This window comes from Arachis hypogaea, chromosome 15 (genome assembly GCF_003086295.3).
Source record: "Arachis hypogaea cultivar Tifrunner chromosome 15, arahy.Tifrunner.gnm2.J5K5, whole genome shotgun sequence".
Classification (NCBI taxonomy): Eukaryota; Viridiplantae; Streptophyta; class Magnoliopsida; order Fabales; family Fabaceae; genus Arachis; species Arachis hypogaea.
In genome coordinates, this window is record NC_092050.1 from 1,259,735 (window position 1) to 1,274,044 (window position 14,310).

A 14,310-nucleotide genomic window follows, 5' to 3' on the forward strand; every position below is an offset into this window, starting at 1 on the left:
TTTTGAGGTTTGTTCTTATTTTTGTATACCTCTTATTTTTTTTATTTGGTTTATGCTTTTTTTTGGAGTTTATCTCAAACTCTGAAGTTTTCTAATATAAAAATTTTGATAATAATATCACTTTTTTCATAAATTTAAGCCAATAGGAAGAAATATATGAATGAGTATAGAATGATTTTAATTTATTCATGAGAATTAATTTTAAGCTATATAATTTAGAAAATACAAACTATAATGATTTAATTTACCGGACTACCGGCCGCTGCAGCACCGTCAGTCATATTGAATTCTGTGTTACCATCTTCAGAGGTAAAACAATGTGCTGGAAAATAAACAGGTGCAGCTGAAGTTGATATGCTTATATCTGATAGAAGTCCATTCAAGTATTTGAATTCATCTTCTTGAGCCTGCACGTATCACGATTCTTCAACAAACTCTATTTAACATTATTTTTAATTTTATTTCCTCTTTCTAGATTATTAGAAAAAGAGTAAAGTGTCGATTTTGTCCCTAACGTTTGGGGTAAGTCCCAAAGTTTTTTCTAACATTTCAACAGTCTTAATTAAGTTTCTAATATTTCAAAATTAATTTAATATTGTCCTACCATTAGAGATCTGTTAACAGAATTGACGGCGTGACAAAATTTATTTAAAATAAAAGTAATATGATTAAGTGTAATTTACTTAGATGTGATTAAAAAATAATTGAATACTATGTATGGTAAAAAATTGATATTATTAAAGAATAAAATTATTATGTATCATTTTTATCCCAACGTTTTCGTTCTATTTAAGTCTCTAACATTTTAAAAATTGTCTCAATTTTGTCCCGCCGTCAATTCTGTTAACGAATCTCTAACGGCAGAATAATATTGAGTCAGTTTTAAAACGTTAGAAATTTAAATAAGACGATTGAAATATTAAAAATAATATTGAGACTTATCCCAAATCGTTGAGGACAAAAACATACTTTAATCTTAGAAAAATATAGATTATATATAATCAGCACCTTATACTTTGAGAAAATAACAGGACTAAGTCGTAATATATCAAAGGTTGGAATCACAAGATTGGTCCACGCTTGAACTAATCGAGTTGACCCTAATCCTTCTTTCACAATTTCGTGTAAAACTTTTCCATCATATATTGGCCCAGGAGTGGTGATATCATGAGGCTTTTCAGGAGGAGTGAAAATTATGGGACCTTCGTTGATATAAAATTTTTTTATATCATCAGTATTATATTTTGGACGAGGGTTGGTTGCATTGTCATCTGGAGCACCCAACATTGCTGCAATAAGACCACCAGTGCTTGTTCCTGCAATCACATCAAAATAGTCTGCAATTCTTGCCTGCTCTCCATCAAGTTTCTATATATAAATTACAGATATCTAGGTCAGTATGTTGTTATCTAAAACAAAACAAAAAAATATAGCTAAGCAGTAAACAGTTAAAAATATTGGAGTAGTTAATTTTTATAATTTTTAAAAAAGTATAGGATATTAATCTATTATTTGTCAATTTATTATCAATAATAATTAATTATTATATTTTAAATATATGTATAAAAAAACACATCTAAAAGATATATCTATAAAGATATTTTTATTAGACATAATAATAAAAAAGATATTTTTATTAGATACTTTTACAAATACACTTTTATTAAATACAGTCATAAATAAATCTTGGTAGAAGTTGAAAAAATACTGTTGATAATATAACGGAATTGATAATTTGAATACCAGCAATTAATTAATCATAGCTCGCTTTTTATAATAATGTTAAGTTGTTGTTACTTGTTAACGTTGAATTTTGTCATCACATGTCAATTTTAGCAGTAACATATCGTCATGTCACGGTTATTTTATTTTATATTTTTAATTATCACTTATTTTATTTTGTACCTTAATTATTATCAAAATAATTGAGTAACATTATATATAATAAGTTTGTAATTATAATTAAATATTGTACGCATAAAACTATGAATATTAAATTAAATAAAATAATTTTATTTAAATAATTTTTTAAAATTGTTGTAAAATAAAAGCATATAAATAATTTTATGAAAATGAAAAATGTATTTTTTTTAACTAAATAAAATATGAATATGTATATCTAACCTTAAGCTCTCCCTCTAGGAATTGAAGAACAACAGCAGGAATGAGTCCTTTTATGCCACCTCCATCAATGCTGAGGACAGTTAGTAACTTTCCCACTGATGGAGGTGGTAGCTTCGTTGATGAGTTTAGTCCAGTCATTATGGTTTATTAGGACACTAATTAAGCACTTAAGAAAGTAGAGAAAGATTGAGTCTATAGAAGAGTACTCAAACAAACTAAGGAAGGCGTGAGTGTAAGCTTAAGAATCAAGCCTATATATAGAGCTCGTGTCATACGATAATGCTTGAGATAGGCATTGGATTATTGAAATAAAATATGAATTTTTTGTTTTGGGGCGGGGGAATAAATGAATAAAGCATTGTTTGAGATTAACACGTGATGATGTATTATTATAATTGCAGTGGAGTATAATAATATGTGTTGAAAGTAACATTTATATAAACATATTACAAATGATAAGGTTAAGGTACGTAGTCTAGCAACTTCTAAAGTTCCAATTGCAATTTTTAATCGTTGTTTTCTAACTTGTAAATGCATATGTGTAATAGTTTTAGAAAAATGGTGATTTCACTTTTTTTTATAATATTACTCTACATATAATGTTTTTATATATTATATATTTCATAACTTTATAAAAAAATGATATTATCAAAATTAGAGTGATAATTTATTTCCGTAGTCTTATTTCTTTATTTATGAAAATTTAAGTGATACACAATACACTAAAAAATATTAGGAAGGAAAAGGCCAAAAGAAATCAAAACACATACACAATCAGCAGATGGATAATATTAAGGATGAGCTGAGTTTAGTAAAATTTATTAAAAGGTGTTTATGTTTTTTAAAGTATAAATTTATATTTGGTAAATAAAAATATTGTATGTTTGTTTTTTAAGTTTTTAACAACCATGAATACTTTTAGAAATACCTGTGAAAATATATTTCGGAATCAGTTTATATTATTAAATTATCAATTTTATTATATTAAAAATCATTTTAAATTTTAAAAGTAATTTCACCAAATACTATTATTATTGTAATTAACCTATACTTATTAAAAACTCCTTCTACTTTTTGTTTTAATTATCAAATATAAGTATCATAACTTTTAAAATATTATTTTGAAAACGATAAATTACTTTTAGAAAATATAACATATTTTAATAAAAGTATTTGAAATATAAAAAAAGTCTTAAATAGTTTAAAATTATATTTTTTTTATTTTTGCCTACTTTATTTATATTCTTTATTTAAGACTGAAATAATTAAACAATATTAGTCATTAAACAGAATACGTGTATAATTATATATATAATTATAAATATTAAATTAAATATAATAATTTTATGTTATTATTTTCTTATTCATTATTTTAAAATTTGTTAATAGACACCATGATTACGATAGGTTGCATTGTTTATCGATATATATGCGTTATTATTGCAGTTATATTCTTAGTTTAAACTTTAAACACATATATATATAAACGAGTTCAAAGTACAGGGGTTGTTGTAGCCATATAGGAGGGAATTATCGTCAGCAGTGCATATTCCGGAGCATAAACGACAATAATGAACATACATTGCCCTTGAAAATGATTAATAAAAGTTAAGAAATGAACAAAATAAAAAATTACTTTTAATACTATAAAAAAATTATAACAAATATATTAAAAGGCATACATTTTGGCACATTTATTGTATGTTGACCTCACGTTGCCCCTAGACGCTTTTTATTTTTGTTATTGGGCTTTTATTAGTGTTTTCAAATAATGGAAGAATTTATATATTTTTTAGTAAAGTACCATTTGTACCCATGAAAGTTGAAAACGCTGACAAATGTATCCACGAGAGAAGGAAACTACCAAATGTAACCATCAATCGTGACATTCGTAGGACGAAACTAACCAAGCCTTATTCCGGCGTTGACTCCGTTAGTAACTCATCTTCCGTGGCACTCCCCGGTGTGACATGGCTTTGGGGCTTCCCAGGTGGAAATTATAAATACAATCACCTAAAAATATAATTGGATTTCGAAATTTAATTTTTTTTAAAAAAAGGGAAATTAAAATTGAACAGTTATCAGAGGTAAACCTATTCGCGCGTTTCACAGAACAGAGGGTAGAGCCCTAAGACTAAACTGTTCATCTTCTCCACTCACAGAAAATCTCCGGCCCTAACGATAATCTCCGTGGTCAAGAGAGGGTGGTTGTTGGTGTGGATCGTGTCAGCTCTTGGAGTTGCGTGGTGTCATCCATAGGTAAGTACTAAGCCTCGATTTCTCTGTCGTTGTTTTCTGGATTTTTGGTGCATGGTTGTGGGTATGAGGTTTTTATTAGGGTGTCTTTGTAGTGGCTATGATCTGGTTGTGAATTGGATTTCTTTTGTGTATACATGTGTGTTTGCAGATGGCAACTATCCACATTACACTAGTCATTAGTCATAGAGGAAAATTTGAAAAGGGTGATCATGAAAAACTGGCATATGTTGGTAGAGAGAAAACAGAGATTGAAAGAGTGAATGTGGACACGCTTAATAAGTTCTTCATGAATGACTTAGTAAAGGACATAGGGTACAATGATGTGAGCGAGCTTTATTGGCTTGAACCTGGGAAGGAGTTGGATGGTGGGTTGAGATTGCTTAGACTAGACATGGATGTGGTGAGTATGTATGAAGCAGCCATTGCCAATGGGAGGAGAGTTGAAGTGTTCACCGAGCATCCAGTTGACGTTCCTGAGATTGCAGAAGAGAACAATGAACCAGAACCAGAGCTTGAGATATTAAATGTTAGTAGGACCCCAGTGAAGCACAGAACCAAATTGTGTGTTAGGAGACCCCAAACCCCAAAGAAGAAGAGAAAGAGAGTGGTGAAATTGAGTGAGACTGTAGGAGGTGTGCTTGGACCGGATGCCCAAACAGAGGATGCTGAGGGAGAGAAAGAAGTCGATCATACCCCAAGAAATACAGCACAACCAGAATTCAGCAATGATCAACCAAATATACCCACCCATTCACTAAAGGTAACCTTCGATGAGGCACCAAGGATCATTCAGCTACCAAATCCACCCACTAAACCCAACTTACCGCAATATCAACCTCTGGAGAAGACTCTTCCACAACTTGAACAACCAAATGTGTCAGCTGCAAGTGAGGAAACTGGAAACCAAATTCCAGTGTCTGCGGAGTCAGTGGCTCCCACTATGGATAAAGGGTCTGCCGAATCTGTCGAGGTTTTCACACAGTACATCCCACAGCCTTGTCAAGAACCTGGTACTTGTAGTCAACCCAGTAGTTCACAGCCGGAACCAGATTTAAATCCAGATGTAGTTGGGGGTAGTCAACAGAAGTCCAAGTGACGATCAACAGTCAGGCCTCCACCTTCAGTGCCTGCCTCATAAGGTTATGGTGGATATAGGAAAGAGACTTGTTCATGTAGGTTTTGGCAACTGACTGGCTTGCCGTGCAGGCATGCATGTGCTGCACTGGCATATCAGAATAGGAAGCCAGAGGAACATGCACATAACTGGCTTTCCATGGAGGCATATAATAGCACATATCAATACGTTATCTAGCCTGTCCCTAGTCAAGAATACTGACAGCATGTTGATCTACCTCCTATATTACCCCCAGTATACAAGAAGCAGATTGGGAGGCCAAAGTTGAAGAGAGACAAAAAGAATGACGCCCCAAAGGAACCCCACCCAGATCCTCATAGGGCCCCCAGAAAGTATGGCCCCATCACCTGCAAGTATTGCCTAAAGGTAAACCATAATTCATATGCTCTCATTACTTGTGCTTTCAATGTCCACAACTTGAAAATTCATGTTACATGTATTGCAAACTGGACACAACAGTCGTAGCTGTTCCAAGAAGAAGGAAGCCATGGCTGGGAGTGCTGGGGGACAAAGTACAAATCCACACCCACCTGCTGAGGATGATGGGGATCAGGCTGCTAGACAAGAGGAGATGTTCTGGGAAGAGAATCTGGAAGCAGTTGAAGCAGCTGAAGCAGCAGCATCTTAGCCACCAAATGTAAGTCTAATGTTGTATTTTACAACTTCATTCTAAAAGTTCTTAATGAAATCAATCATATATTTCTACTGTTGTAGGAGACAAACTCAGTTCCTCAACCCATTCCTAATCCAGTGAGGTCTCCTTCAACTAGGCCAACAACTACAAAAAAGCCACCAAGGAAGGAAAAGAATCTGCGAAGACCACCACCAACTACTCACCAACCACAGTCTGCTCCAACAACACCAGCTATTACTACTCCATCACCCACGGCCTCTGATGTCCCACCCGTTGTGACAACTCAAACCATGCAAGCTGCCTCCCAGGGGACTACTTCCAGATTCATGGAATTCATGCCTACTCCCATAAGGAGAGGATCAAGCTTAACTCCGTGGCCTCAGCCTGCCTTCCGTCATCCACCAAAAAAGAGGTCAACAACTGCACACTTGAAGGAAGGATCAAGCGGCAGCAGCAACTCCACTCCAATTCCTTGAAGCAAGAGTGTTTATATTATGTTTTTTTTTCTTGGTACTGTGCCATGGCAGTTTAGATTACAATTATTGGATATGTCACATACTATACCTACAATTGCTTATGTTTTGGTATTCGGTGTTTGTGCATGGTCATTGTTGAAAACTCATACCTATAACTAGTATAACTTGAACACTTCAGTTGCTAAATTTCTACGTACTTATGAGCTTATTTTGCATGTCTTTCATGTTATTTTGGAACAAAAAGTAAAAAATGACTTGAAATTAGTATTAGTAATAGATAACTTCTGCAAATTTACAAGTCTTATAAGACTATTTTTGACATTTTCTGTCTTCCACATGTCTACAAATGACAGATACATAATCGAACATGGGTATTTTTGTCAAACCCTAACACTGCAAACTGCTTGGGCTCAAAACCCCTTGAGAGTCAAATACAAAGTGCAGACAACATTACATACCACCACCATTGATATAATCACAAGCCAAAACCTAACTTTACTAACTTCAACTTCACACCTCCCTAACATCATCAGCATCTTCAGTTCAACGTTAGCATCATTAGCGTCTTCCTGCATCTTTCTTTCTGACAGTGCTCTCCTCAAACCCTCCCATTGCCCTTCGATTTCGTCTACCCATGCAAAGAAGTTGCAGTCCGAGTTCTATCCATGGCAGAAAAACTAAAATCAGATACCAATTCAACTCACAGAGAACAGGATGTAAAACGAGTTACCTTCCAATTGGGACAACGTACGAACCACCTCCCAAGATTCATCGCCGTCCCTGACTGTAACAGCGTCACCCCCAACCCACAGAGACATCTCCCATTAAACTTCCTATCATGCACCCTTCCTGAATTTGAGCTTCCAGACACACTACCATTGCCATTCGAAGTTGGAGTAAACAGTCTTCGCCTCGACATCGGTATAATTTTGAAGATTTTTGTGAATCTAGGGTTAGGGTTCTTATTGGGGATGGAACAAGCTTTGAATTTGGGAAATTTTGGGGTTGAGGATACATTATAACGGTCACACAGCTCAGAAATCCACGTAAGAGGCCCCCCAAGCCATGTCACGCCGAGGAGTGCCACGGAAGATGAGTTACTAACGGAGTCAACGCCGGAATAAGGCTTGGTTAGTTTCGTCCCACGAATGTCACGATTGATGGTTACATTTGGTAGTTTCATTCTCTCGTGGGTACATTTGTCAGTGTTTTCAACTTTCATGGGTACAAATGGTACTTTACTCTATATTTTTTTTTTTGTTTAATTATTTTGTTGTCGATGAGTTTGAAAAATTTTAAATTAAATTAGTGATGACTAAACATTATTAATATAATTAATTACAAAATTATTAACTTGATTTTGGTTCATATGTATTAATTAAATAATTTTGCTGTGCAGATTTTGCTATTGGGCCAAAAAAAATTGCCAGCCCAATATGAGAAGGAGAATCAACCTTGGTTATGAAATTAGTATGTGAATGTTGGCTGAATTATTTTGTTAATTGGGCCAATATCTTGGTAAACAAAGCCCAGTACATTCAGCCTTGAGCAAAAATTGTTATATTAAGTGGCTGAATTGTTTTTATAATTAGTTGGGCCAGATTCAATCATTACTATTAGCCTAAATTAATCTTTTGCTAGACACTAGCTTGCTTGGTCCGAAATGAAGAAAAGAGAGAAAGTAAATGCTTCTTGCTTCCAACGGATCTCTCTCTCATATGATGGATTCTAAATTTAATTCAATTATCATTAATCACATGGGAACCATGAGAGAGAAATTAGCAATTGATTTGATTATTATCATCAATGCTACACGCTACCTAAAACAGAAAAATAGAAGTGAATTAATTCATTTTGATTTCTTCATTCAAATCCATTAAAAGTTTTCTCTTTTCTCTCTTATCTCTCTTCTTGCATTCGGTCACTTCACAGAGAAAGCATGAAAGCTTTTGCAAGCTATCAGAGTAATGAAGAAGAAGCTGGAAGCAAGCCAAAGACCATTGTAATGATGACAAGAAAAAGAAAACAAAAAGTATGCTGTGGCTGAGATCTTCACCCAAAAGGAGTAAAAGATTTGGTGAAGTAAGCTCATGCTCTCCATACCAAAAATAGAAAAAGATTTTCTCGGTCAGAGAAAGAAGATCTCAGAGGCATGGCTCGTCTCTGATTTGTGCTCACCCATCACAGAAGGTAGCTAAGGAGGTTACGTGAAAGAGGAAGCAAAAGTGGAGTAGAAGGAGCTGTCATACATCAAGAACGCATCAAGGGCTAGGAATCCTTCTTGGAGTGCAAGTCAAGATGGATGGCTCGGATTGATGAAGTTTGGTGTGAAGGGAAAACACAGAGGTAATTGCATATTGGGTTTTACATTCAGTTATCTCTCCTCTCTCTCTGGCCGAACCGGTTTTGCATGAAGAAGAAGAAGTTTAGCTTGGTTCAACAGTTTCAACCGTGGAGGCTTCCCCTTCTATAAATAAGGGAAAACAGCCAGGGCTTGAAGTAAGGAAAAGAGTGAAAGCACAGTGTTCACATAGCTACCTAAGCTAACAAAAGTTCTTCTCCTTCAATGTTTTCTATTTTGTAATTTTCTGTTTAATTTTGTCTATCTTGAGTCTCATGGAAAAAGGCAAACAGTGAGGTTTGTAAGAAAAAGTCATAGAGCAAAAAAAGACAAAGTGCATAAAATTAAAAGAAAAAGCTATTGATGTTCTTAGAGGTCCTTTGTACATCTGTGTTGTGTTTCATGATTCTGTGAGAATCCCCTTACAAGTTGGGTTAGCACTTAGCAGTTGAAATTTTGGTGGGTTACCAAGTCAAGTTCAGTTTTGGGAATAGATTCTGGACTTGTCCCATATTGGAAGGGTAGTTCCTAGGGAGAATTGGTGTTTGTAATCAAAGATGATTATAATGAAATTCCATCATTGATGTGATGGAGACTGGATGTAGGCTGCATTGCACTTAGCAGCTGAACCAGGATATATCTTGGTGTAATTTTCTCTCTCTTCTACTCCATTTCTGATTCTGTTGCATAAGAGACAAAACTGAAAAATATCTCCTCACTGGTCACGAGACAAAACAAAAAAGTCTCTTGGCTAGGCACAAGACAAAAACAAGAAATATCTCCTCAAGTGTTCTGAAGGACAGCAATAGTAACTAAGCGAAAAAGGAGTTAAGATTCAACCTCCCATTCTCTTAGCCACTGATAAACCATCATTTGTTTCTATAGTTTCGCAAAATTTTCAATTATATTCTTATATTTTTTTTAATTGAGTTTTTGTACCAAAATTTGTTTTAATTGGGTCTCTATATTTATTTGTTTAATTGGATTCCTGCACCAATATTTTTTTTAATTAGGTTCCTATATAATTAAGCCAATTACTGTTAAGAAGGACCTAATTGAAAAAAAAAATTGATGCAGAGATCCAATTAAAAAGAAAAAAAATATAGAGACCTAATTGAAAATTTCACAAAACTATAGAAACCAACATAGTAATTAAACCTTTTTTTTATGTGGAGTGTACAAATTTAAGAGATAGATTTATGATTTTAAAAAAATTAAATGTCCAATTCTGAGTATTAGATTTAGATTTTTTTTTGTATTTTAATATTAAAAATATTTTACATGTGTAAATTAGACTATCTGATTTATATTATTTTACGATAAAAAAATATTTATTTCAACACAAATCAGACTCTTTAATTTGTGCACTATAAAATTTGACCCTTAGATTTCTTTATTTCTCCAAATCTCAGAATCTGATTTGTTACTTAAAACAAAAAAAAGAATTAAATTCATATAAAAAATATACTAATTATTCATTATGATAAATTGCACACAATTTTTTTCTAAGGTTGCAAGAACTGGACCGGTCAATGAACCGGTAGAGTGACTGGTTCACTGGTTCAAAAGTTCGATTGAAGTTTAACCGGAATTCAATCGATTTAATTAAATATTAAATAAAATTATTAAAAATTAAACATACAATGAAACATGTAGCATGACCTTTTTTGTTACTATAACAATATCTGGTAAGTAAACTAAAATCTGATCTCTTCTTATTCTTTTCAAAATTAAAATAAGAAAAATCTAAACCAACGTTTAATTTCCTAAATTTAGGGTAAAAGGAGAAATTAAAGAAAGAAATTATTGTAGAATTAACAATGCTGAAATGGAAGGGAATAAACAAAATTAATCATACCACCACCAACTCTAATTCAAAAGTCAGAACTCAGAACACAACAAACAGAACAAAATATCAACTCACTCCAATTCAGATTTATAACACAGTAAATAGAAAAAGAAATAGCAACTCAAGAATCAGATCTCAGATTTCAATAACTCGGTAAAATTAACAAAATACACGACCATAAATTGAAGCAAACAGAGTTAAATCTTTAAAAAATAGAACCTCAAAATCATAGAAATTAACAAAAGGGAAAAACTAAAGCAAAGTAATGGCGACCAAACTGACAGACGGAGGAACGAAACAGGCAGCAAGACTACTAGCAAGGGAGGAACGATGAGACAGACGGGATCGAGCAAACTCACCAACAATGGAGGAATCCAGCCGACCGCGCTTCGATCTGCAAGTCCACACGACGACGAAGATGAAAATGATGCAGAGAAGACGAGGATGGACGGCCAAAGGTGACGACGTGGAGGAGACGATGATGGATGGCCAAGAGCTTGAAGCACCCTCTATCTGTCACTGCCAGCGGCAAGACACCCTCTGGCTGACGAGAAGAGTTCGGCGACGGCGAAAGCAGTGACTGCTGTTGGCTGAGAGAAAGAGGGGCTGCTGACTGAGAGAGAGAGGGAAGTAGCGCCGTAGTGGGTTAGGAATTTTGTGCCATTTTGGTGAGTGAGACTGATGAGAGTGAGGGAGAAGGGAGAAGGGATTTGGGCAGAGAAGAGAGCAGAGATGAGTTGTTGTTGCTGATGAGTACGATGGGTGATTTAGAGATTAGGGTTAGCTTAGTTCGTTTTGCCTTTTTTTTCTTATAGGGACAAAACGACGCTGTTCAGAGTTTTTTTTTTTCAAACTAAAAAACTGGACGATTTTGCCAGTTTATCGGTTAACTGTCGATTCGACCAATTTTTTACCGATTTTTGTTAGACAATTTCTGAACTTACTTGGACCGATTAAGTAGCCGATTCTTAATTAATCCGATTGAACCGGTCGGTCCGATGCGATTTTCAGAACCATGTTTTTTTCATATTTAAAAAAATTAACCCTAAAATGCACAAATAACAAATCTGATATTATTATTTGGGGAGCTATATAGTCCGATTGTATGCATAGGTTTGTTTTAAATTTACATTTTATATTTTTTACATTAGTAAAGAACATAAAATGTACATTTACTATTTAGACAACAACTATACAATATGTATATTAAAATTAACTATTAATATCAGTAATCAATATAAAATATATATTAAAATATAAAATATAAATTAAAAATAAATTAAATAATATATATATTTATATATAAATAATATATAATATTAATATTAATGATAAATTTTAATATATAAATAATATTTTTATTTAGACAAATAATATATAAAAGCTACCAAAATTAAACATAACTAAAATATTTTTGTAAGTCATACATATTTAGTTCAGATTATAATTAATGAATACTTGTATTTTTCTACGCAAAATATTCTTAGTATTGAAATGTATATAAATTGTAAAGCCAAACTTTCTCGTAAGGAGAATTGAGATATTTAATTTTGGCTTGGTTTAGTTAGTTTAGTAAAACTTTTTATAAATTTGTTTTATGTTTTTGAAAAGTTTAAATTTTTTGTTTTATATTTGGTAAATAAAAAAATTATGTATTTATAGATTTTAAAAATTAAAGACAATTTAAAAATTTTTGATGAAAATACTTAAAAAATATAAAAGTTAGTTTGTGTTTATTAAAAAGTCTTATAATATAATTTTATATATTAATAAATATCTAAATTTATTTTTATATTAACATAATTATTATATCATCTTTTTAAATTTTAAACATTATTTTACTAAATATAATTCTTGTTTGTGTTTATTAAAATTTATTTTTAATTTGATTTAACAAATATAAATACTATAATTTTTTAAAAATTATATTTTAAAAACAAATTTTAGTAAAAAAATTTTAAAAAATAAAAATTTCATCAAACCAAAATTTAGTTTTGTTAGTATATCAATCGTATTTTGAAATTTTTTATTTGTTTTTTTAAATAATATATTTTTTAAAATTAAACTCAAGAACATTATAATTACATAAGACTAATTAAAGAACCTACTATTTTAACTAATCTTAATTAATTATTATAAATTATTAATTATTTTAAAGCATATTATAAAAAAATGTGTTCGGTTGAACGGTTTTCGGACGGTTCGGGTGGAGATTTGAGGAGGCGGGAACTCTTCGTTCGCGATTGTGCTGGGATCGGATCTGCCGGGTAGCCAAGCTCTTGTTATGGAAAGAGGGGGTGTCACCTGCAAAGACACTCCGACGCTCTAGTCAGTTAGTGTGCAGGTGAGAAATAGGTTGAGTGGAATGTGTGATGTACCTTGGGGGAGGGGTAGGACCCTCCCCTTATATACTATGTCAGATGTGGGTCCCACGAGGGCAGAACCCACCTTCCTCGAAGTTTCCTTGTACAGCTGTGACGGCCAGCTGTCCCGGACGCGTGCTCGGGCCAGATACGAGTACATCATTCGACCATTCAAGTCGGGTGGTCAATGGGTCGGGTCGGCCCAAGTTCCCTTTGGGCCAGGCCGTAACAGTGCCCCCAACGCGTCAGCAATAGTCGCGTGGTGATAAACCTCATTTTTAGGGTTTATCTTGTATCGAATTTAGAGTGTTTTGATAACCTTTTCTCACATTTAGCCTATGAATTAGCATGGTTTTGTTATCTCTCCCATATTTATGCTTAAGTGTAAAAAACATGCTTTTTAAGCCTTATTTTGATGAATTCTAATTTCTCCTTGATTCCATAAGATGCCTTGATGTGTTTGCTAGTAATTCCAGGATTGAAATAGGCTAGGCATGGATCAAAGGAGCAAGGAAGGAAGCATGCAAATGGAGAGAAGCACAAAAAACAAGAGAATTGATCTCAGCCAAGCACGCGCACGCGCACAAGGCGCTCGCGCGCACATTGCAGAATTGGCCAGGGACGCGCACGCGTACCGTGCGCGCACGCGCCGATGGTGGCACATGACTTCATTAATGCAACACGTGCCTGGCGATTTGAGAAGGTTTCTGAACCCATTTTTGGCGCCAATTGCTAGGAGAAAGGAATAAAAGGATGAAGGTTTAAGGGGAAGACATTATGAGAAGTTAGTTACCAATTAGTCATAGTTTAGCTTTAGAAGTAGTTAGAGTTAGAGAGAGAAGCTCTCACTTCTCTCTAGAATTAGGATTAGGTTTAGGTTAATCTCTCTTCTTAGATCTAGGTTTAATTCATGCTTTGATTCACTTTTCATTTACCAATTCTTAATCTTCTCCTCTTCCTCTTTCTAGTTATGTGCTTTAATAATTGTAATTCTTCATTTTGTTTTGGATAGATTGTTGTTCCTTTGTTTCTTTCAATAATGCAATTTGAGGTAATTCATGATAATTGTGATTTCCTTGATTGTTGTTGTTAGTTCCTTTCAATAATTGTTGTTAGATTCTATTCTTGT

The 14,310-nt window shown here is 33.4% G+C and overlaps 1 protein-coding gene across 2 annotated transcripts in view; it reads right to left on the bottom strand.

Annotated features, from left to right (window-relative positions):
• LOC112747424 (patatin-like protein 2) overlaps positions 1–14,310 on the bottom strand; it is a 32,320-nt gene that overhangs the window by 2,237 nt on the left and 15,773 nt on the right. The window contains exons 1-3 of one of the 2 annotated variants that reach the window (XM_025795419.2): positions 2,125–2,352; positions 1,009–1,368; positions 249–407 (exon numbers count right to left, since the gene is read on the bottom strand). In XM_025795419.2, the coding sequence (XP_025651204.1) occupies positions 249–407; positions 1,009–1,368; positions 2,125–2,262 (657 nt within the window). In that variant the 5' untranslated portion in view covers positions 2,263–2,352. Of the gene's footprint in view, positions 1–248; positions 408–1,008; positions 1,369–2,124; positions 2,353–14,310 lie in introns of those variants that run through there. The other variant, XM_025795420.3, reaches the window with a different exon arrangement.